Genomic DNA, 24,100 nt, shown 5'->3' with positions numbered 1-24,100 from the left:
ACTACAAAACTCACTAGATATCTGCATTTTGGTAAATTTGAGCTTATAAACTCACTAGAAGGCCACCATGTTTTTGTCTGCGCTGGTAGTGTGACGTCACAGTTCCACAGCGCTCCCTGTGAGCGTTCCTCGCCGTTGCTATGCAGTAACTGTTTTTCAGGCGGTTTTGCTGCTTGCAGCTGTTGCTGCCATAACAGCTTTCATACCAGGCACAAGTTTGCTTCGTGTTGGTTTTGTCTCCCTGGTGTCAAAGCTCAGTCATTCCTCCTAAGTTTTACCTCAATAAACCTCCCTAAGTGACTGGTTTCAGTGTATAGTGGAAGCGTACCAGGAGCTTTTCAAAATAAAAGCATTATGTACATAGAAAGGGAGTTTCTCCAAAGAAATGCTAATGTGGACTTTTACTTTAAAAAAGCGTAAACCGGAAGTGCTTTTGTACTGTGCTTATCTTTACCTGAACTGTGTGGAAACAGAAAGTTTCATAAAGAGTAGATGTTTGTGGAACAGCTTTATTAAACATACGCATTTTAGCTCAAGGCCTTCATCTGGTTCATTAAGAAACAGATTTCAGACATATTCTGCAGATGTGGACATAAATATTTGCTACAAGAAGGTAAATATGGCTCTGTATTTATACTTTTCCTGTCTAGATGGACAGATAACTGCTCATGGTGCAAATAAAAAAATAGAAGAGACCTTAAATTTTAAAATTCTCTGTGTATTAGATGTGCAGCCAAAACATGGCAGTGTCTTGGTGAGTTTATACACTCAAATTTACTCAAAATGAAGATATCTAGTGAGTTTTGTAGTTCAATATACATACAAGAGATACAAAAACCTATCCAACAAGATGAACTTGTCTGATCATGCAGGGTTCCTTTTAAGGTACCTATTTCCTTGACTAAGGACTGCATGATTACTTTGCAACATCAAGAACAAATGTGGGCAAAATATAAAGTGAAACTTTTTTAAGACCAAGCTGACCCAGCTGAAGGCCACCAGCTCAAACATCCTTGTCCAGCCAGGCAGTTATGGATGTTTCAATCAATCAGCTTTACATCATTAAATGCTAATGTGTGCATTGTATCTTTGATTATTGGTAAATCATTTTTTGTGCTTTTGTGCCACTTGACAGTGACTGACAGTGGTTTGCTTGTTAGCGTTTCACAGTGAAAGGATTTTATGCTGTGTAACGGTTTATTTGCTGATTCATTTTATGACATAACTGTTAAAAAAAAACACACACCTCACAGAAATAAATGAATAACTGGCAGTTTTTACTTTAAGTGTCAGCTTTGGGCATGGACGGGACAAACTGTTCAGCTTTGTAAGGCAGGTTCCACTACACCATTCAGATTACTGACTGGAAATATTAGAACTTTATTTAGTTCAGTCACCAAATTCACATATTGCATAAGTTTCATCACTGAAAAGGTCCCTTTTCAGCAATGTTAACATGCTGTGTTCCTCAGAAAAAATCATTCAAAAGAGGTTTCTGAGTTTTACAAGCAGGTAGGTATTTAGCTTAGAGGGAATTACAAACAATCAACGAGTGATTGCATATAGCAATGCTGCTGCTGATTTAAGCTGTAAGGCTACACATTCAAAGAAATGGTCTTTAGCTAAAGGGAGACTCTAAAGTTGCTCTTTAAATAAATGCGTGTCTGTATATATGCACTAGAGAGAAAAGCTGAAAAGCTACTGTTAAACTGGTCCTGTCACTACAAAGACCATCATATCTTTTTTTATCCTCTGAGATGTGCGGTATGTTTGCATGTAGGAATAAACGTCCTTGCAGGAGTCTAAAAATAACTAAAACATCCATAGTGGCCTGTAGGATGGATGTAAATTTTTTTTTTGTTTTAATGTTGATGATTACGGCTTAAAGCTCACAAAAATCTGAAATCCACTATCTCAAAATATCAGAATACTAAAACATCAGTCCAAAAAAGGATTTATAAAAAAGAAATGCTCATTTATGCACTCAGTACTTGGTTGGAGCTTCTTTTGCACAAATGACTGCATCCATGCAACATGATATTGAGGCGATCAGTCTGTGGCACTGCTGGGGTGATAGGAAGCCCAGGTTGCTCTGATAGCAGCCTTCAGCTCGTCTGTATTGTTGAGTCTTGTGTCTCTCATCTTCCTTTTGAAATTTCCCTAGAGATTCTATATGAAGTTCAGGGCAGACCAGTTTGCCGGCCAATCAACACAGTAACACCACGGTCAGCAGACCAGTTTCTGGTGGTTTTGGCTTTACTCTGGACAGGAGCCAAGTCCTGCTGGAGAAGGAAATCAGTGTCTCCGTAAAGCTTCTCAGATGGAAGCAGGAAGTGCTTTAAAATCTCCTGGTAGACGGCCAACAGTGTTGACTCTGGTATTGATAAAGCTCAGCCAACCAACGGCAGCAGATGCTTGTGCTCCTTTTCTTACTACACTTTTCCCTCCAGTCAACCTTCCAAGAATATGCTTTGATACAGCCTCTGAGCAGAGCCTGCTCTTTTGGCAATAACCTTCTGTGGCTTATCCTCCTTGTGGAGGCTGTCAATGATTGTCCTCTGGACAACTGTCAAGTCAGGAGTCTTCCCCATGATTGCAGTTGTGTATATTGAACTGGAACAAAAGAATGAAAGCTCAGGAAATCCTTGCAAATTGAACTTTCCCACAATATTCTTATATTTTCAGATAATTTATTTGAGATTTTTGTGAGCTGTAGTCATTAAGATTTTACTTTCAAAAGTAAATCACAGGAAAAACTTTTACTTTGATATTCTAATTTTTGAGTTACACCTGACCGTGAATGCCAACGTCAGTGGCGGTCACAGTTGCCAATTCTTCTTTATTCTTCTTGGTAGATGTGAAAACCAACGATGCACATACCATCTCCTAGTTTATCGAGCTGTGTACACATGCAGGTGTGCTTAGGCACAAAATAATGTTAGAAATGTGAAAGCAGACCTGTGAGGGAGAGGTGAGAAATTGTTTAGGTGGACACAGTAAGATACAACTGTACCAAATGTGAAAAGGCCCTCATAATCTGTACATTGGAATAATGCCCCCTTCACAGAGTTAACTTCTGCCTAGTTTTTCACCCCAGCCAACCCCTGTTAAACAGGCAGTGATTGTTCTAAGAAGTTATGATTGTTACCACATATCCTCCTCCCAATCCATATCAGTCTGTACGTGAGTGCTGAACTGTGTAGTTGACCTCAGCCTCTGACCTCCCATTGGAGGAGACATCGACATACGATTCCTCTACAAAGGAAAATACTGCAGAATAATCTTCATACTAAGTCCAACTTCACAGCCCAGACATTATACTGGTGCAGATGTGTTTGTTAATGTGTGTTGGCAGGTTTAAGAGTTGAAGGACATTTAGTCAGGTGTAAAGTCAGGTGTAATGAAGCTGTGAAGACTCTAAGAAAACCTCTGTGGGGAAACTGTTTCACACCTGTCTAAAGACCGGCTGCTGCTGCTTATTAGTCTGTGTGTGAATTTTCTCTGTCACTTGTTCATATAAACTCAAATCTTTCACACTCACACACATCCGTATAATTTCTCTCTCATACTGAGACAGTATCATCACTGTCATGGCCAGCATGTTAAAGTTAGCTTCAGCAACTCCTTTTCTACTGAACTCTGCTTATGTTAACTTTTCACCATTCTGCAGCATAATCAAATACAGTCCAGTTGACTGGGAATAGCTCATGCTGTTGGGGATACAAGTCAATTGAGGTGTTTGTTTGCAGGTGTATTGATGAAAGTGATGGAATAATTATGCATGTATTGCTTTTATGAATGCTGACTAATGCTGGCAGTGACTGATCGCTCAGGTAGAGACGTCGTCCATGACAGCGAGCTGCTCGCCTCTCCATCATCTAGACTGACAGACACAGGTGACTACTCCATTTGATCTGCTTGTCATTAAACATAACGTATAGCTTTTTAGTCTGGATGTTTTGGCTGGAAGGACACATTCATATCTTCCAGTGGTCCAGTAGGAAGGTCCCAGTGGTCTACAGGGAAAAATAACTTGTTCCAATGCGTTATGGTTCTTCAGATTTGAAATAAACATTTTTATCAAACACATAAATTAATAAATAAAACAAAAACATGGTAATCCAATACAGATTAAGATATCCTTTGTAATCTAATTAAAAAAAAACAACCAACATCACATCTTTCCACAAGTGGCTAACAAAGCAAATGGTCTGTAAAGGATTTTGGGATGGCCAACCAGATTTCAGGAGGAACTTGGTCGGCAATGGTTACCACCTCCACCCCTACTCATGGCAAGAATGACACCCTGTGCAACAGAGAGGGGAGACGACGAGGGCTCATCTCCCCATTCAGACGCAAAAAAACAAAAGCAAACTTCCCTGTAAAGTGCTAAAAAAAATCTCTATGTTTGGTGTATGACCAGCCACTGTATTATAAACCATCAAGCCAAATTTAAGTCATGAAAAAAGATTTCTAAATTCATAAAATTGAGCTTCAAAATCATGAAAAATGAGGCAGTAAGTCTGCTCTAGGATGCTGTGGGCGTGTCGGTTGAGTGAGCTTAAGCCAGCCCACTCACGAGAAATACGATCCTCTCTCTCTTTAAAAAAAATGCTACAACCTGATTGGAGGACTTATCTGTCTGCTCTGCTGGACCTGTGTCTATGACCAGAGAAACAATCACATTTATGTCAGGACAGACAGTTTAGAGCTAAAACGTCTCAGTTTCATTTCATCATCCTGTATTTTACTCTTCAGGTATTCCTTATATCTTATTTTCTAAGTTATGTGAAGTTATGTCTCTCCTGATTATGAGAATTCTTTGTTGTGAAGTTGCTGCTGAAAACACTCCATTTCCTGATGTTGCTCATCAAAATAAAGTCTTTAATGATGATTAACACTGGAGGCTTTTATTCTGAAAGATTTCAAAGGAACAGAACCTGTCTATTATCAGAAAATTGACTAAACTTTAGCATCGCAATGCTAACAGACATGCTAGGAGAGAGACAGCCACAGTCTGGTTTTTAATATACCAGGAGGATGTTTTTTCCTGCTTCATCTGGTTTAAGTGAAAAATAGACAAGCACTCCAGTAATTAGCCTGCCCCCTGACCTTACTGTGAGCTCTGATCAGAGCATAGCTGTCTGGCTCTGTGCCAGAGCAGAGAGACAGAAGTTGGGGATCAAATTTACTGTTTTCTGGCACAAATCTCTCCATTATGATACCTTTAATGACCTGTAGGTCACCATGGCTGAAAGATTTTGGAAATACACCTTGCAATGAACAAAAAACAGCATGTAGTTGACTGTTAACTATCAATGAAGGCAGTGACATCAGCTCACAACAGACTGTACTGAGATGAACTGCTCTGTGATTTTATAATGTAGCATTAGGGAGGAGGGTTAATTCCTCTAAGAGACCAGTGATGTGGTGGGCTGCTACATTTGCCCAACTCAGAAAAAAAAAGCCAGGAGAGAGGTGAACAACTTTCTAATGGTCAAAATCCAAAACTCAGTCACACATAGATCTCAGTGTTTTCACAGCAACCTTATTCCAATATATGTAGAGTGTTAAGACACACATTTTGGATTTAACTTTGCACGGAATTTTACCAGCATGCAATATGCTTCTTAAAAATAGAAGCTTGAGATGGAGCAGGAACATATGAACCTGATTTCAGCAGCTATTTGCTATTGGAATTAGAGATATCAGTATTATCATGGAGGTCACTTTATTTCCAGTTACACTGTCTCTAACAGGATTGCTGCACAATTATAAAAAATAAAAAGACTTTTTAAAACTAAAACAAACAAACAAACAAAAAAAAAACAAAAACACAAGTACCAAATTTGTACCACATTACTTTGGTGCTTTTCTGATTTCACGTGGGACTCACTGCCAGGTTGAAAAGCTGTTTTGCATATCTTTTGAGTCCCCTCATAATCGCTGGTCACCAACCATTCCCTGTATTTTCTTTTATGCACTCAAATTTTCTTGAACTCTCACAATCCTATCTTCATTCCTTCGCTCTTAGATTCACATTTTATGATTGGTGTATAATGACCGGCTGAAAATGCTGCCATGATTGCCGTGAATTGTCTGGTGAACAGCCAATCAAGCCCAGGTCTCAGTCAACGGGCGTCTAAAGTTTAGGACCTGTCACAAGGAAAAAAAAGGCTTTGAATACATTTTAGGTATTTTAATTTTAAATACTAATTCAATGCTTTTTAAGGATTCAACCTGTTATTTTCAGTTTTATTGCGGATAAAGGAAAGATAATGGTTTCTTAACTTTAGTTTGGAGTCCTACTTTTATTTTTTACATCAGGTTAATGCAAAAAGCACATAATCTATTCCTCTAGTCAAAATGTTTGTTGACTGACTCAATACAGCAGTTACTGCAATGATACTTTGGTAACACATCGTATTTTCTTACCTAGAATTGTTCGTCAGCTTTTCCTAGTTTTGCCAAGTTCAAACAGGCCAAGCATCCTGCCAGCTCTACATGAAACATACTGGTTTAACAACGCTTTAGTAAAAGATACGCATTCAAATAGAAGACTCTCTTGCAAGCAGCACAAGTACAAAAACATGATCGGAATTGAATATGGTTGAGAATTGGCCTTTTTGCTTCACTCACACACAGTCAAACAGTGCAAGGATCAGTTCCAGAGCATGCCTCAGAGCAGCAGTTTGAAGCATTCACACAGAGGATTTGCAGCATCTCCTTCTGCCTGGAACAAAGAATTAATCACAGCTCTCTGCTACACGCTGCAATCTGCAACACTTCCCTCTCAACAAGACAAAGCATTCCTAGACTCTAGTTCACAAACTGTAAATGTGCATTTGACAACACATTAGACTTTTTTACTACACCTCAAAAACAAATCACTCAGTGGACAACAGACAGCTTTTTGATTAGCATTCACATCACATGACATTCGCTCTGCCATATTTTCAGAGGAAAGAGCATAGTGGCAGTGAGACAGTAGTCATTAAGAACAACTGCTGTAGCTACTGGTGGCTGTGTTACAGTTTAGATGGGACATTTGCCTGGATAGCTTAGTCAGAAGTTAAGTAAATGATCACCTCCGTTATTAGAAATACAGTACAGGAATGCCACTTTCAACAGCTTTTGTCGACAATAAACAGTTTAACAGCAGGGTTAGCAGGTCCCATTTTTACAGGAAGCCATCCGTTATGGTGTAGAGATGCACTGATCGCGAAACCAAGGGCTGATACTGGCACTGATATTTAACTTAATAATAGAGCCGATGCTGATGCTGATACCAGTAGTGTTTTCATCAGTTCTTTTGGTGCATACCAACATTTTCTCTCGTGTTTGACTATAAAAACAGATCAGTGTTTTTCCAACTGGTCAATTCTTCTGCCTGCCAAAAATCTCTTGTTTGATTAAGCCTCCAGAAGGGGTGTAATGGTACAGAAAAAATTTGGTTCGGTACTTTCGTTTTGAAGTCATGGTTCGGTACATTTTTGGTACGGAAATTAAAGCAAATAAATACAGAATTTAATTTTTTTTAATTTTATTAAATTGTATTAAAATAAATAGGCTGAATATATTACATTCAAATTATTAATAATGCTGCAACCTCCTTCCAAAAGGTCTTTGATGAATTAAAAATGTAAATAAATAAATAAATTTTTTAATTACTAGGTTATTTTAATTGATATATTGACATACCCATTTTTTAAACACTAAAATTTCCAAGCCAACTTGAACACATCATCATACAACAGTATGTTAGCTTGCCGAGTATGCTAATTAACGTCCTGCTGATTAACGTCCTGCTGATTTCAACACGGACTTCAGCACTTACTTTTTTAACCAATGGGACATACTACAAAGTCTGGGAGAACTTTTAACAGCCCATCTTGGTGGATAAAGTGGTTAGAGCCGTGTGAAATCTGAGGATAACTTTACCTTTGACGCAGCTGCAGACATGATGGAGTCCCCTCCCCCTCCTCCGAGGCTGACAGTTGAAGGTACCGTATTTAGAATTAATTTGATTCACAAAACCAGAGCACCATACAATCTTAAATCATTCATAACTGGCTGGTGAGACTTTTTTTTTGTTCCTCCTCTTTACAGTAGGGCTGCAACGATTCGTCGACATAATCGTTTGTGTCGACTATAAAAATTTGTTGACGCGGGAATTCAAGTGTCGACGTGTCGTATTATTGTTTTTTATATTGGTAAAATCTAGTACCAGCCAGTAAGGACTCATCTGTACTTGCAGTTCACTACAGGAAGTGGTAGGGGCAGTATCGCTCCCACTGTTTACATTATTCACAGAAGAAGTTAAGCATGGCGGAAAGCACGGAGAACACACCAAAAAGCTGACCCAGAGCTTCTAAAGTTTAGGAACTTTTTTACAGAAAACAAACTGGCGAAACAAGTCAACTGCAAACTGTGTCAAGTCAAACTCTCGTACCATGGCAGCACTATGGCAATGCACAAAGACCTGAAATGTAAACACACTGTAGCTGCCGTGTCTTCAAATACCGCGAGTGGGTAAGTTTGCAAGTTGCATGAATATCTTTTAGATCTTTTGCATTTAGTTACTGAGCCTTTTGTGCTTCAGGCATGAGGATTAATTCCAGTAGCCTACTTATAACGTTGATGCCGTACGTTAATCAGTCGGAAAACCATCTTTGATATTTGCTAGGGTAACGGTTTTTTCAGTAACGCTAATTAGTGTGCAATTTACTTTAGTTATCAGTTCAATACTTTTATATTAGAGGAAAAACAAACCTTGCCGATGTAGCAACTTGACATGTCATGTCAATTTGCTAAACCATTAAGTTTTCACAGGTGTGCATGCATAAGAAGGCGAGGTAAAACGGGGATCCAAAATAGTATGCCAAATAGCCACGATTAGTCGACTAATCGTAAAAATAATCGTTAGATTAGTCGACATAAAAAATAATCATTTGTTGCAGCCCTACTTTACAGTGACGTTGTTGTTTGAGTGGTGCCTTTTCAACTGCTTTGATTGATCCACTGGACAATGTGCTGTCAACGACACACCTGCTGAAAAATGTCAGCACTACTGTTGTTGTCTTTTTTCACTGTTGTATTTTACTGGAAAACAAAGTGTTCTTTAACAGGACACTTCTATCTGGGAATATTCAGGCCATTGCTGTTGTTGTGTGGTTGCCAGGACAGTGTGACGGTTAGTTGCGCTCTGGTTTTCCGTCTGTGTATGAGCTTCGTTCAACATGTATCAGTTCGGTACAAGTCTGTACCGTACCGAGAGACCCATACCGACTGGGTACAGTATAAAAACATGTACCTTTGCACCCCTAGCCTTCAGGTCTACTAGATGCAATCATCACACTGATAGAACACAACAGATAAGCAATGATAACTGGAATCAGTTCATGCCAGATCATCTGGCCCACAACTTACGTCTGTAAAAAAGGCTGATTTTCATTTATACCCAAATCAAACCAGTGCATTGGTGCATCCCTAGTTGTAAGTCTTGTCTTAACAGCTGTTTAACAATTGAAAAAAAGACTTTCTTGATAATTCAGTACTCTGTTTTTACCCTGAAGTGGCCAGAAATAAAAGTCCACACTTGGTTGGTTTAGAAAGTAAATTAACTGTAGGTGTATGAGCTGCAGTGCTGTGAAAAAGTATTTCCCCCCTTTCTGATTCCTGATTATTTGCATATTTATCACTCTTAAATGTTTCCGGTCATTAAAGCAATTTTAATCTCACAAAGACAATCCCAAGTAAATACAACATGCCATTTCTAAATGATGATTTTATTTATTAAGGGGGAAAAATCCAATCCTATCTGGCCTTATGTGAAAAAGTAATTGCCCCCTGAACCTAAAAACGGCTTGTGCCACCCTTGACAGCAATAACTGGAATCAAGCATTTGTGATAGCTGGTGATGAGTCTTTCAAATGGCTGTGGAGTAATTTTGGCCCACTCTTCTTCTTTTTCTCCAAAAGTCTTGGGGATCATGAAGATATTTCTTGGCAAATGTGAGACGAGCCTTTGTGTTCTTCTTTTGTCAACAGTGGTTTTGGCCTTGAAACTTTCCCACGGATGTCATTTTTGCCCAGTGTCTTTCTTATGGCTGAGTCAGTTCTTTGGATGTGGTTCTGGGTTCTTTTGTGACCTCCTGGATGAGTCGTTGTTGCACTCTTGGAGTCATTTTGGTTGGCCGACCACTCCTGGGAAGGTTCACCACTGTTCCCAGTTTTCTCCATTTGTGGATAATGGCTCTGACTGTGGTTTGCTGGAGTCCCAAAGCCTTGGAAATGGCTTTGCAACCTTTTCCAGACTGACAGATTTCAATCACTTTGTTTCTCATTTGTTCTTGAATTTCTTTGGATCGTGGCATGATGTGTTTGTTTTTGAGATCTTGTAGCCTACTTCCCTTTGTCTGACAGCTTCTATTTAAGTGGTTTCTTGATTCAACAAATCTGGTGGTAATCAGTGACAAATGTGGCCAGTGAAATTGAACTCAGCTTTCCAAGAACTACGGTTAATCACCGTTAACTCATGATTTAACGGGGGGGGGGGGGGCAATTCAATTTTCAAAGAGGGTCAGATATGGTTGGATTTTTTTCCTTAATTAATAAAACCATCATTAAGAAACTATTTTGTATTTACTTGGGTTGTCTTTGTGAGATATTAAAATTGGTTTGATGATACGAAACATTTAAGTGTCATAAATATGCAAAAAAAAAATCAGGAATCAGAAAGGGGGCAAATGCATTTTCACAGCACTGTAGGTTAATAGATATGTTTCTGTGTGAGTGGCTGAGTGCATAGTATTACTTACTACTTGTAGGTCTCTGAGCGAACATATTCAAAAACGTGGGAGACACCCAACTGGAACTGGTCTGCTATGGGAGTGACCCAGGGATTATTCTCAGCTTTGAACACCTGTTTAGGACCAGTCAGGTCCAAATTACCTGCAGACAAAGGGAGAACAACGCATACCATTTCAAGTCTTCACCTTCTGATGAGTAGAAAATACAGGAAAAAAAATTATAAATTAATTATTTATAGTGACTGAACTATAATGAGAGCCCAGGGCACAATCATAGTGAGGCAAAGAATGTGAAGGAGGTGTCAGGTGTTGTCTTCTGCCATCTATGCTAACAGGAGCACAAATTAGTCTGCTGAAAGTGAAACTGACAACTGTGTCAAGTAGAAAACAGTAAAGACACCTGTAATTCACATTAAGAGGCATTGCACCAGGCAAAGAACAAGGCCCACAGTCTCTAAGCAACAGATGAAACATTTGCCATTGCTTTGAGTCATTGCATTAGGAAGTGTTTATGTATAATCTAGCATTAACTATATGCCTAGGTATGTGTGCTTAGTACCAAGTTCAGGCGGCAGGACGGTCAGTCTGTTGCCCTGGATGTGAAGCTCTTTGAGTTGGGCCAAATCTCCGATCTCCTTGGGCAGTGAGATCAGATCGTTGTCCCTTAGACTCAGCTGGACAGGTCAGGAGGAAGGAAATGGCAGGAAAACAGACAAAAAACAGACAAAAGTATTAATACTCAATATGCACAGCAAAATATGTTGAAAGTCTTTCTCCTTTGAGTTATGTTATTTTTATATTTATCTGTTTCTATAATATCTAGATCATTGGCCCCCAACCTGGGATCCCCAGGGGGGATGCCAAAGATCTCGGGCAAGGCTTTGTCTGCTGTGAGGCTGCCAAAATTAGATTTGCAAATATTGACTAAAGCCATGATAAAGCAGTTATTAAGTAGTTTATACACAGGTCTTTTGATAACAAACGCATGCATAGGCCTTTTTTAAGGTTTTATCCATGAAACAATTAAAATCTATGTCAATTTTTGACGACAGCATGTCACTTTTTCTTCTCTTTTGGGTCCTGGGGGGGGGCTTTGCTTTTCTCAGGCACATGTAGGGGGGCTACATCTGCATACATGGGTCTCTTATAGTCTTATGGGACCCTTGAAGGATCTGCTGCTTTAAAGGTAACAATTGCCATGAATAATCCTTTCTCTTTGGAGGCTGTGGTAAATATCTCAATAATCCTGCCTTTAGAAAAGTGGCAGGAAATAGTCTAAAAAATAACAAAAAAATAACACATAGATGGTTAATTGTTCAAAATACGAAGACATGCCATAAAAATGATAAAAACCAGTTTCCATACATCTATTGTATCCTTTGCTCTTGATAATCCACAACTACTTCAAGAACAAAACTTTCTCCTGAAAGGGCTTTTCTGGAGTACAATGTTCAAATTTTGTTTAATTTGTGGAGTGATGACCAAGCGTACTCTCTCTTGGTCAATCACAGAAACTACTAAACACATCAGAAAATTTTTAACTTGGTAATTTTGCCCTGATAAAATACTCCCACAAATATTTCCTGTCTATATATAATCTTATTTGTTATTGGTACCATCATTAACTTACTATTTGCAATTTGGTCAGCTTCCCGATGTCTGCAGGCAGGAGCTCAAAGTCGTTGTCACTCAGATAAAGAGCACGAAGAGTGGCTGCAAAACAAATTCCTCTGTTAGTCAAGCTGAGGACAATTAATTATACCGCTTAATAAACTGGAAAGATCAATTCATACAGACTTGCTGCTCTGAGGCTTTCCTAGTTCATGCTAACAGAGAATGTTTTGCAAATACCTTACAAAAAGGCCACTTTTAACAGCTTTTCTCCCTCATTATGTGATCCACAACAGTCCTCAATACAAAACAAGAAGTAAGCAGTAGAGGAAGGCCAGGCTGAGCAGCTCATCTGTCCTTGGAATGTCTAGTGGGATCACACCGGTCGTCAGTGGGTTGGGTGGGTTCAAATCAATGAGATATTAAATGTCATATGAAGCAGGGCACAGATTTTTGACCTGATTCCCCTCTTCTAAGTCAGCAAAGCCAAGATGCTTCTAAATACTATCCATCCAGATTTCCTGTAGTGTGTGGTTTTTTAAGAGTGACTTTTTCCCTCTGACCTGCTCCAAGGACAACCAGAGGTGCTCTGACTCTAGGTTAAAAATGTTTATGATCAGAAATCCTGTTGTGTGGAGGGAACATCAAGGACAGCCTAGAAGGCATGAGCAGAATTAGCAGCAATAATGTGGCTTGTTTAACATTACAATATACTATTAAACATACCACAAACAAACTGGCAATCACTGCTACCACGGTGGATATAACAGATAGCTAACAGCTAGCCACATTAGCTTGTTTACTGTAAATTTGTGGTTGACTGTTTGAGATTTAGAGTTTTAAGAGTTGAGACTCTCAAAGTGTGAAGATTCTGTTAATGTATGGTGTTTCAGGCCCTAGAAAGTGGAGGGAATACCATTTTTTGGAGAAGTACTCGAATGGGTTCAAGCTATCAATACCCACCACATAATGACCATGTGATGAATTTGACTGTTTTCTAAGCATTTTCTCTACTTAAGACTAGTTGGTTAAATGCAATTTAGGAATTGGGTGCCTTGGGACATCCTTAGTGTAGAAGGCTTAAGTTAAATGGAAAACCATGATTCCCTGTAGAATGGAAACTTGTAGAACTCATTAGGCGTCATGCTAGGCTGGCTATTCTTGCCTATTTTAAACCTGATTTTCTGCTAGATTCGGCCTCAATGACTGTGGGGGTCATGCCCGGACTTGAGGCATGTTGCAACTATTTATCCTCATAACTCTAAATACGATTATTTTACTGATAACGATCACGCCCAAACCTACCTGATCTGGAATCATGAATTTGTAGGTCGGCTGCCTTCAAAAGAATACCCGCAGTAATCGATGAGAGCAAGGTGACCCAGTAGTGTCATTAACTCAGCCAGAATTTCACCCACATTCTTTTACTTGATTCTTGTCACTGCAACTAATGCATGCATTATGCATGAGAGGCAGGTGAGGATGTTGATCATCTGCCATACATGTTCCTCTTTGGTCACGTTTATTACGCAAGATCTCATGTCAGGAATCTCTAGGCGGGAAATAATTACCGTAAACAGCAGGTCTCAGAGTGAGGCCAAATAATCTCAGATTTTAATGTCAAATATTTTAATGTTCTAAATCTGTTTACATTTTCCTTATGTCTGTGGTCACCTGTGTTTTAAAATCTGTAAACAGTTGAAAATTGTCTATTGTAAAGCCAGCGTTAGACGATTACTTCATTGACAAAATGAGAATTCTGCTTTTAGCAGGAAATACTCTTCAAGAAATACCTGAAGAATGATGTTTTCTTGGTGAAAAGCTTGAGAAATATGCAATAATGGTTTTAAAGTCTGGAGTACACTTTGTGATTCTGGCTGAAATTGTGCTGCCAATGAAAAATCAACAGGTCCCTCTGCTGGCTTAAGTCATCAATAACTCTGCTATTCAGTAAAACTCCCAAAAGGCAAAATCTACAGTCCTCCATCTCATTCAGATCAATTAAGTGTTTTGGTACGGATATAAAACAGCTGAATAGAGAGCCATTTGTCCTTTACTCTCTGACAAAAACATAGAGTGTGGCCTTACTGAGGTAAAAGAAGTTTCCGGGCAGGGAGTTGTGGTTTAGGTTGTTGTAGGTGAGGTCCAACACCTCCAGAGCTGGCAGTGAACCGAACCCTCTTGGCAAAGTGCTCAGACGATTCATTCTGTGATCACAGCACAAACACAGAGACGGGGAAAACATTAATTAAAAACAAAAACCCAGGAGTTCAACAATGAAGTCTGTGTAAGCATTTTGGCTTTCAAGACATAAGTACCTCTGCCCAAGTCCACATGACCTGAGCACAAGACCACATCTATGTTGGGATTTGTGCCCAGGTCCTTAATGTAAGACCCAAGCACCCTTAGTCTTGTGATATTTTGCCCCGGTTTATGTCCTGTTGTTGCAGGTTTTTGCTGTTTGTTTGCTACTTGTCCTTGTGCTCTCACCCTCACTATCAGCAACCAAACAAGAAGGAAGCAACTCAAAAGCCTGGACAGATAGATTAGCAGGCAGGAAGAAGAGGATGCATATATCCCTGTCTGTGTTTGTGCAACTGACAGGTCATTGAGACAACTATTCTATTCAAATTCAATTATGTGTGCTTGACAAATGAGATTAAGCACTTGCAGCGCTTAAACACACACAGCAACCCAGAAACAAACGCACACACGCACACAGAGCCAAGAGGAAAACAAACAGACAGTGAAAAGTGAATGCACAACCTGAATATCAGTATGAGGCTTACACTATCCAGATGATGTTTGTTTGTGGATCAATACACAACAAAAGCTGCCTCCCTAATCCTCCTGTCACTGACACCCTGCCAGTGTCAGCCTGCTCTGATACACAGACACACGGAGGAAATTTAACCAACAGGTGAGGAACAGAACCTTCTTAAACCTCCCCTGAATACGTCACACAAAGGCACAGCTACTTCTGTCATATTAGGAATATAGTTCAGTTCAGTTTGGATCAGTTCATGTTTATGTGACTCCATAATATTGATGTGCCACTTTATTTTCTTTTGAGGGATTCCTCCCAAAATCTGCATGATTTTTTTTATTTGGCAAAGGAATATGCAGATTTATGCAAATAACAGGAGTCAACAGGCTAAGCAGTACTCATAAAAAATGAAAAAAAACTTAGTGCAATTCCTTAGCATTGGCTCAGATGGAAGAACAGTACTTTGGCATGGTATGATTGAATGTGTTTGAGTTAATTTGCCCACTGTTTACTAATCTTACACATCCAAATCACTGTATGTGTGCACACCGTCAAGTGGATAACAAAATATCCTTTAGTCCTATAACAAAGTATTTCTTTAATTCGCTGAGGGATTACTTCTTCACCTTAAGAAGAATATCTGAGTAATTCTTACACCACTGAGTGGTACCTACCCAAGGTTGAGGTGTTTCAGCTTCTGAAGGCTGCTTATCTGGGTCGGCAGCTCTTCAATCTGGTTGTTGAACATGTTCAAGACCTCTAGGTTCTTTAGCTCGGATATGTTGGGGGGCACCGCTGGAAAACACACAAAACAGATTGGAACATTAGCTACCACTTAATCAAAACATGCACTCTAGCAATTCGTTCTTGTCAATAACAAAATTAATCAAAACAAATGAATAAAATCCCTCCCCATCTATCCCAAAAAAGAAGAAAAATAGATAATAATTGGTTATTGGTAGTATAGATGATAAATTGGTAAATCCTCAACCTAAAAGAAGAGACCCCCTTCCCCTAGGTCTCAGGGTTATTCCAGACAGGAGAGGGATCGGTGGGAGGTGACTCCATCAGCCAGAACCCTCTGCAGAGTCTCACTGGCCCTAGCTTCTGTTTCCCCTTGTTTTTCTCGTCTTAAGTACTTTTCAACAAAAGTTCCAGGAACTTTTCATTCCTGTAACACCTTTACTCAAGGTTTAACTGGTTAGATTTAAAGGTCACATATTATGCAAAATACACATTTTCGAGCTTTTCTAACAAAATATGTGCACCTGGCCTATCCACAATCCCCCGAAGAATCTGAAAAAATCCATTCCCTCCCTACTTCTCTTTCCCCACCTTTCAGAAAATATGTGGTGAAAGAAGCCATCTCAGATTTTCCCCTCATGATGTCATGCGGGGAGTTAGCCCTGCCCCCAGGTCCGGCTGGCCCTCCTTGTTTGGGAGAAAATTCCGCCCTCCTCAGGAGAACCACATCCATTAAGACACATCAATTTCCTGAGAGGGGCGGAGTCAGACACAGAAACAGCTCATTCTTGGCAGGGCTGTAACAGGGGTTTTTAGACATGCAAAAATCCAATACTGGAATGTTTTGTCTGCAACAAACTTCACAGGCATATTTTGGAGGGGTAAAATATGTGACCTTTAAAGGTCAAATGTCAGGGTCATTCGACCTCTTGCTTGTACCATTTCTACTACAGAGTCCTCCTCGGCCCTTCTTATTGACCCACTCCTGTGCTTCCACTGTCTAACAATCGGAAACTTCACAGGAGCATATAACCGGCAGGCGGTGTTTCTAATTTATCTCCAACACATCACACAGAGTGTGTTCAGCAGCTGCATCAACTCCAGACAGCCAACATATCATCATAACCTGCAGGGCTCTGACATTCCTCATGTAACTGACTGCATTAGCTGCTTCGTCTGTCCTCACTCTATATGAATCAGAAAATTAAAGAGCAACATATTGCATTTTCTTTCTTCATTTTCATCTACACTTCCTTCATGGTGTGTGGCCAAAGAGGCGGACACAGATCAGTGAGCTGATAACAAAGAGCGGGACATTTTTCGGATTATCAGGAGGATCAATGGAGAGAGAAAGAGATTAAAGCAATGGAGGGGAGAGGGGAAGAGTAAACCAAGCATGCTCTGACCTGAATGCTGCAAGGAGAATCAGTGTTGGAAAGGTGCGGTCTCTACATATTGATACTACATCAGCTGGGACTGGGTATTTTCGTGGAGAACACTTTTACCCAGCAATAACATCAGAGTTTACTGTGACACATAAACTCAGAATAACATTGAATCTTATTGATCCAAAGGTTATAACTCCACTGACATTAGGCCAAACAAAACCAAAAAATAGTTGTGGAATGCCTGGAATACACTGAAATCTAAGGCAAGAAGAAGCTCAAACTCCACACCTGAAGGGCCACCAGGAGCCAGAAGGAACATCTCCTGCTCCTCACCTAATGAGTCTGTACCTATTCTGAGAGCACTTGGGCATTTATAACCAAGCATAAAGGAAAAGACTGAAAATCTCAGTGAAGTTGACACATCTGTCAGGATGCCAACAGAGCCAGTTATCCTCTCTGAACATCCATGTGATACGAGGGTTGTTAGCCATGCTGGGTCTTCGGACATTCTGCAAAAGGAAAACTGTCTCTGAAATGTGTGGATGAAACTTTCCTTGGCTTCTGGAGAAGCTGAGCAACTGCCAGATACCACACATTTTGATCTCAAACCCTGTTCCAACCGAGGGAAAAGGAGTGAAGTCCTTATCAGATTGTTTGGTTCAGGGATGCCTGTCTGATTTTTGTCCTGACAGGCCTGTATTTAACTGCTTTGTGTTTCTAAACTCTCATGGTGCAAAAAATATTCACTTGCACATCTGCACAAATTTGTACACCCCGTTCCAAATTATTATGCAAATTGGATTTTAGTTTCAAAAACATTCAGTTACTCATGGATGGTATTGTATCTCTGTGGATCACTAAAATCAATCTCAGACACCTGTGATAATTACTTTGCCAGGTGAGCCCAATTGAAGAAAAACAACTTAAGAAGGACGTTCCACATTATTAAGCAGGTCACAGGTTTCAAACAACATAAAACAGAAAAAGGATCTCTGCTGCTGAAAAGCATCAAATAGTGTAATGCCTTGGACAAGGTATGAAAACATTAGATATTTCAGGAAAACTTAAGCTTGATCATCGTACTGTGAAGAAATTTGTGGCTGGAGTCCCACAAACCTCAAGGTGTAGGATCCTCCAGAGGCCTGTAGCCGTGCATAAATCTATTATTTGGCCAATCCTAACCAATGCTCACAAGCAGAAATGGTTGCAGCGGGCCAAGAAATACATGAAGACTCATGTTTAAACTGTCTTGTTTACTGATGAGTGCTGTGCAACCCTGGATAGTCCAGATGGATAGAGTAGTGGATGGTTGGTGGATGGCCACCATGTCCCAACGAGGCTGCGACGCCAGCAAGGAAGTTGTGGAGTCATGTTTTGGACCGGAGTCATGGGGAGAGAGCTGGTGGGCCCCTCTAGGTTCCCTGAAAGTGTGAAAATAACTTCGGCAAAGTATATAGAGTTTCTGACTGACCACTTTCTTCCATGGCATAAAAAGAAGAACCATGCCTTCCATAGTAAAATTATCTTCATGCATGACAATGCACCATCCCATGCTGCAAACAGCACCTCTGTGTCATTGGCTGCTATGGGCATAAAAGGAGAGAAACTCGTGTTGTGGCCCCCATCCTCCCCTGACCTCAACCCTGTTGAGAACCTTTGGAGCATCCTCAAGCTAAAGATATATGAGGGTGGGAGGCAGTTCACATCAAAACAGCAGCTCTGGGAGGCTATTCTGACATTTTGCAAAGAATTTCAAGCAGAAACTCTCCAAAAACTCACAAGTTCAATGGATTCAAGAATTGTGAGGAGATTTCAAAGGAGGGGTAACTTAAGATGTTTCTGATTGAAATATCTTGTGATTTCAGTAAATATGACCTCCTAATGCTGCCAATTCAACAAATGACAATTTTCAGTTCTTAACAACCTATACAAATGTTTTGAAACTCTGTTGTTTATAATAATTTGGAAGAGTGCATTTTAAGTTTTAATTAAAAAAAAAAGTTATCATTGGGAGATTGATCAATAATTTGAATAATGCTCTAACGGTTGATGAAATTATACTGACTGTCATTTGCATTGACTATTTAGGAAAATCAGAGAAAAATATAGTTTGCGTAATCATTTGGAGCCCGGTGTAAACTTTAGAACATTATAAAGAAGCCTCTCAATATGAGGTTTAATGGGAGAGGAGCTGATGTCCACAATGTCTGGGCCTTGATCATTATTAAAATATGTTTTCAACAGTGTGTTCACTGATTTGCAGTTATTTACATACACGCTGCTCAACATCTGAGGTCACTTCTTCACTGTATGATCATATCACAGAAAGTAATCCTATTCTGGATTGTTTAAATTTGCTCATTATGTATTTTTTCCAGTCTATAACCAGAACTAGTGATGCACCTATGAACCAGTGGAAAGCAGCTAAAAACCCAGAGAAACGGGCCGATGATAATTGCCGATGTCTGTCATATGTGGAAAAGAGACACATCTGAAGTGCATGCTGTCATATGAGATAATGCAGAAATTTGCCTAAAGAAATTATGGGCTGCAGTCTGACAAGTTTTTGCTGCACAAACCCTCCATCTGACTCTCCAGATCAGCTAAGCACGCAGTGCGGCGCCTCTGAGGTGGTTGAAATAGCTGTAAAATAGTGGGACACTTTATACATTCTCTCATTGTCTACTCGCGCATGCAGGCTGTGCAGATGCAGTCAGAATAAAACCATAGAGACTGCAGCAGGACATGTCAACCCTGTGGAAGAGTATGTTTGAAACATGATGCAAAGCCTCTTAGAATAAAAACACCCACTCACCACATATGTATGCCTCTCCCCACAACTTCAACTGAACAACACATAGTTTGAAGACCTTATCATTCCTCTCTCTCCATTTGAACAGCTGACCAGAGTAGTAAGTGCATCACATTTATCTGCTGGTGATGTGATCCCCTTGTGAAGAGCTCTGAGACGTCTTTTTATGCACAGAGGTAGACTCTGATCACATATGAAATTCCACATGAACAAGCTCGTTCTACAAAGCTTCAGCTGTAGGACTCTGCTAAAAGTCCACAGGTTTGAAAAATGAATGTCACTGTGTAAAAATGTGCCTGATGAACCCTTAAACAGTATAAAAAATTAAAAAAAAAACACAAATGAGGATATACAGATAAATCATAATTCAAAAGTGGTGTAAAAAAAATACAGATGAAATCCATTAGACTGATCAAAATATTGGGAAATAAAGTCTACGGTTTAAATCTAATTCTTGGACCTCCAGACCTCTCTTACCTGTTCCAACTATTAAATGGCAAATACATAAAATTACATGGGAAATAAGTGCGTTTTTTGGTCGGAAACTTAGAAATAAGACTTAAAAGTCAGAATGAAAACAAACAGTGCTAGAATCTGGCCATTAAATAAATCTATACATCCATTTTTTTACACCACTTATCCTGTCCAGGGTCCTGGGGAGGATGGAGCCTATCCCAGCTGTCACTGAACGAGAGGCAGGGTACACCCTGAACTGGTGGCCAGTCAGTCACAATGGTGACATATAAAGAGACAACCAGCTCACACTTCCACCCCCGACCAATTAAGAGTCACCAATTAACCTAAGGAGCATGCCTGCCAGAGCACCCAGTGAGAGCATGCAAACTCTACACGTGATATGATATTTTCTCTAATTGCCCACCTTTATGACACTGTATGATTAAGCTAATTGATCCCATGGTCCTTTTATGCCCATTATCAGTAAGAAAGCACTTTCAGTTTTCCCTCTTTTTTAGATCAACCAGTCACCGCTTCTGAATAAATGTGTCATAACTAGCAACAAGGTCAACCCCGCATCCTCACTTAGATAAAGGCTGCAGTCTTCTCCTTGTTCAGAGTTGATCTAGAAATGTTCCTTGAAGCCCAGACTCCTAGCTGGGATTTTTAAGCTAAGATAGAATGGGAGGATTCTTAGTATGATTGTGAATACAGGCCCTGGTTTGATGTTATTGGATCAGTACATTGACTACCATTGACATAGCAGCCTTTAGCTGGGTCAATTTACCACTGCTTACAGTGAACAGCCAATGGATGGATGGTCTAGTTTGTCTAAAAGATTCAGTAAAGAACTGCAGGTTTTAAAGGTCCCACTGGTTCAGTAAGCATGTCAGAAATCAATTTCATTTAGCTGCCCCCTCTCTCTGTGGGCTGCTGACCACGGCTCAATCAATGGACCAGCACGACCTCCAATCTAGGTGGACAAACCAGCAGTGTTTATATGGCCCCTTATACCATATGGTATTGATCTCCATATGTGTTTCTCTGCCTGTTGTTTGTAAGATGTTGGATTAACAGTGCTGGGGTCTAAAGAACAGAAGCTCTGCAACCCTAAAGGTAAAGACAAAACCATTGACTTCTGGTGATGACATGTGATTTGCATCATGGCCACGGTGGACGCATCAACAAAGGGGTGCAACCAAAAGAAGCCCCTAATATCCCCTTCCTAAATGTCATAGAAACATAACCTCCATCCTACATTACACAGCGAAGCTACATTTGTATGAATATCAAATAGGACAGGATAAAATGGTAAACAAGAAGAGATAGAGATACTTCCTGCTGATTCCATGGGCTGCTTGCAGGGTGGGAACTTTTAAGACTTATTTCCTATTTTCTTTCTTATTTCTGAACATACCTTAAGAGTGCCTGCAGGAGGTTATTTATGCTGATTATGTTATCAACATTTTGTCTGATCTGGGCTAAAAATAATCCAGCGAAGTGGGATATCTCCACATCTGAAGCAAAAGATTAGAAGCACACCAGAAGGTGAATATGTCACTGACTGAAAAAATCTGATAAAAAGGTGCAGCTTAAACTGTTGTTTTTTCACATTTGATACAATTAAAAGAAATCAATATAATTTGATGTACTTGGGCTCTCAAATTGAGGTTTATCCGACATTTTTACTGGTTTCACGCAAAAATTTTGTTTACTGTAGATATAGAGCCAGAGAATGCTGAAAATACAATTAAAAGCCAAGTGAAAATAAAAAAAAGGTTACTTTACAAGCTTTATATCAGGGGTGTCCAAACTTTTTACACTTAAGCCCACATACAGAAAAATACCAGGACACTTCCTGTACATGCCTCATCTTCAGTGGAATAAAGTTAGTCAGGCTAATCCAGTGTATGTTTAGATATGTTTAGTAATCAAATATACTTTGGGAAAAAAATAGAAATGCAGAGACTGTTCATTTTTATATTAACTTTAAGTTCTGCTTTCTTAGAATTACCTACTAATATTTCCTAATGTCTTATCATAACATTTTACTACTTGGATTCCCATCAGGCACTAATGGAATACGGAACCACATTCACTCAAAATCAAACATTATTTTTGCATCAATATAGTACTATCTCTACATATTTGAGGGCATGTGTGGATGTATCATTGAGTCCATAGTGACCTCTGCTGGTACAAACTACAACAGCATCACTTCATTCAAAGTGGAACATGCATTACTCCAACATTAGCTGCTGCGATTAACTACATAAGGAAATGTTCAAATTAAAGTCTGCGACTGTAGTTGTGAATCTAGTGTTGGAATACTCTAAATCAGTGGTTCTCAACTGGTGGGTTGGGACCTGTCTCCAGTGGGTCATGAATATGTGCCTGGGAAAAAAAGTGGCAAAATGTCTATGATGTATGGCAGCCCTGTAAGACAAGATAATGTAAGTTAAATTTTCATTGTCCCCAAGGGGCAATTTGGTTTGCAACATTGTGAGATCAACACAATGCAAACGGTCCAACAATCAAATGTTACACAAATCCATGTGAACATGTAGGGCAGCAGGCCTACAGCTTATTTAAAAACCCAACAGCTGATGGAATAAGTGGCCGCAAGCATCTGTTAGATTTGGCCCTCCCAGCATAAGTAAACCTCCTCCCTGATGGCAGAAACCTAAACTCTGCATGCAGAGGGTGCTGAGGGTCTCCCAGGATGGCCCTTACATGAAAAACACGACCAAGATCATTCAAGTTGGTGCCAACAATCTTTCTGCAAAGTCCAACAATATTTCCCAGCCTGTTGTGTTATCCACGCTGAGATGACCAAACCAACAGATCATTGCAAAGGTAAAAAAAAAAAATTGTAAAATAGTTTAAAAAGACATCTATCAACATTAAATCCTCTTTCTTAAAAAGAACGGTCTCTGATTGACCTTTTTGCAAATGGCATCAGTGTTGGCGTCAAAGGTCAGCTTATTATCAAGACTGGTGCATGAGTATTTATACTGACACACTGTCTCCACAGCATTGCCATCAATGAATGTTGGTGCCCTATGTTGACAAACATCCATACATTTCAGTTTACTCAGTTTTTCTGTGATGATGAGTAAACTTTGGTTCTTTTCACAGGATTTCAACTTATTCATCTCCTTCTCTTGAGTTACTGAAACTGGTTTTCCTAAGTTAATGAGGTTATTTCTTGTGAAATTACCAAAATATCCTTGCAATCTTGGGAAATAAAAGAAAATGTAATGTAAGCATGTTTTCCCTTCTGTAACAATGTGCATTTAAAACATTTTTATGTCTTGTCTCTTTGTTTAGTCATGTTTTGTTGCATCCAAGGTCCAAATTGCAACATATTTCATTGAATGAAATGAAGGTTTTAAGTTTTGAATTTGGGTCATGACATCTCTCAAGGAGGTGGTCTGGGTCCTGATGCCCAACCAGTTGAGAACCACTGCTCTAAATACACTAAAAGGTCACATATTTTACCTATTTAAGAC

At 39.6% G+C, this 24,100-nt stretch overlaps 1 protein-coding gene across 2 annotated transcripts in view; it reads right to left on the bottom strand.

Annotated features, from left to right (window-relative positions):
• rsu1 (Ras suppressor protein 1) overlaps positions 1 to 24,100 on the bottom strand; it is a 41,715-nt gene that overhangs the window by 13,046 nt on the left and 4,569 nt on the right. For both annotated transcript variants that reach the window (XM_041814174.1, XM_041814173.1), the window contains exons 4-8: positions 15,863 to 15,983; positions 14,510 to 14,628; positions 12,441 to 12,523; positions 11,370 to 11,484; positions 10,820 to 10,952 (exon numbers count right to left, since the gene is read on the bottom strand). In XM_041814174.1, the coding sequence (XP_041670108.1) occupies positions 10,820 to 10,952; positions 11,370 to 11,484; positions 12,441 to 12,523; positions 14,510 to 14,628; positions 15,863 to 15,983 (571 nt within the window). The remainder of the gene's footprint in view (positions 1 to 10,819; positions 10,953 to 11,369; positions 11,485 to 12,440; positions 12,524 to 14,509; positions 14,629 to 15,862; positions 15,984 to 24,100) is intronic.

Source organism: Cheilinus undulatus, linkage group 19, assembly GCF_018320785.1.
Source record: "Cheilinus undulatus linkage group 19, ASM1832078v1, whole genome shotgun sequence".
In the NCBI taxonomy this organism is placed as follows: domain Eukaryota; kingdom Metazoa; phylum Chordata; class Actinopteri; order Labriformes; family Labridae; genus Cheilinus; species Cheilinus undulatus.
Note: the sequence above shows the minus strand (reverse complement) of the source record. Positions and strands in the feature narration are given on the sequence as shown.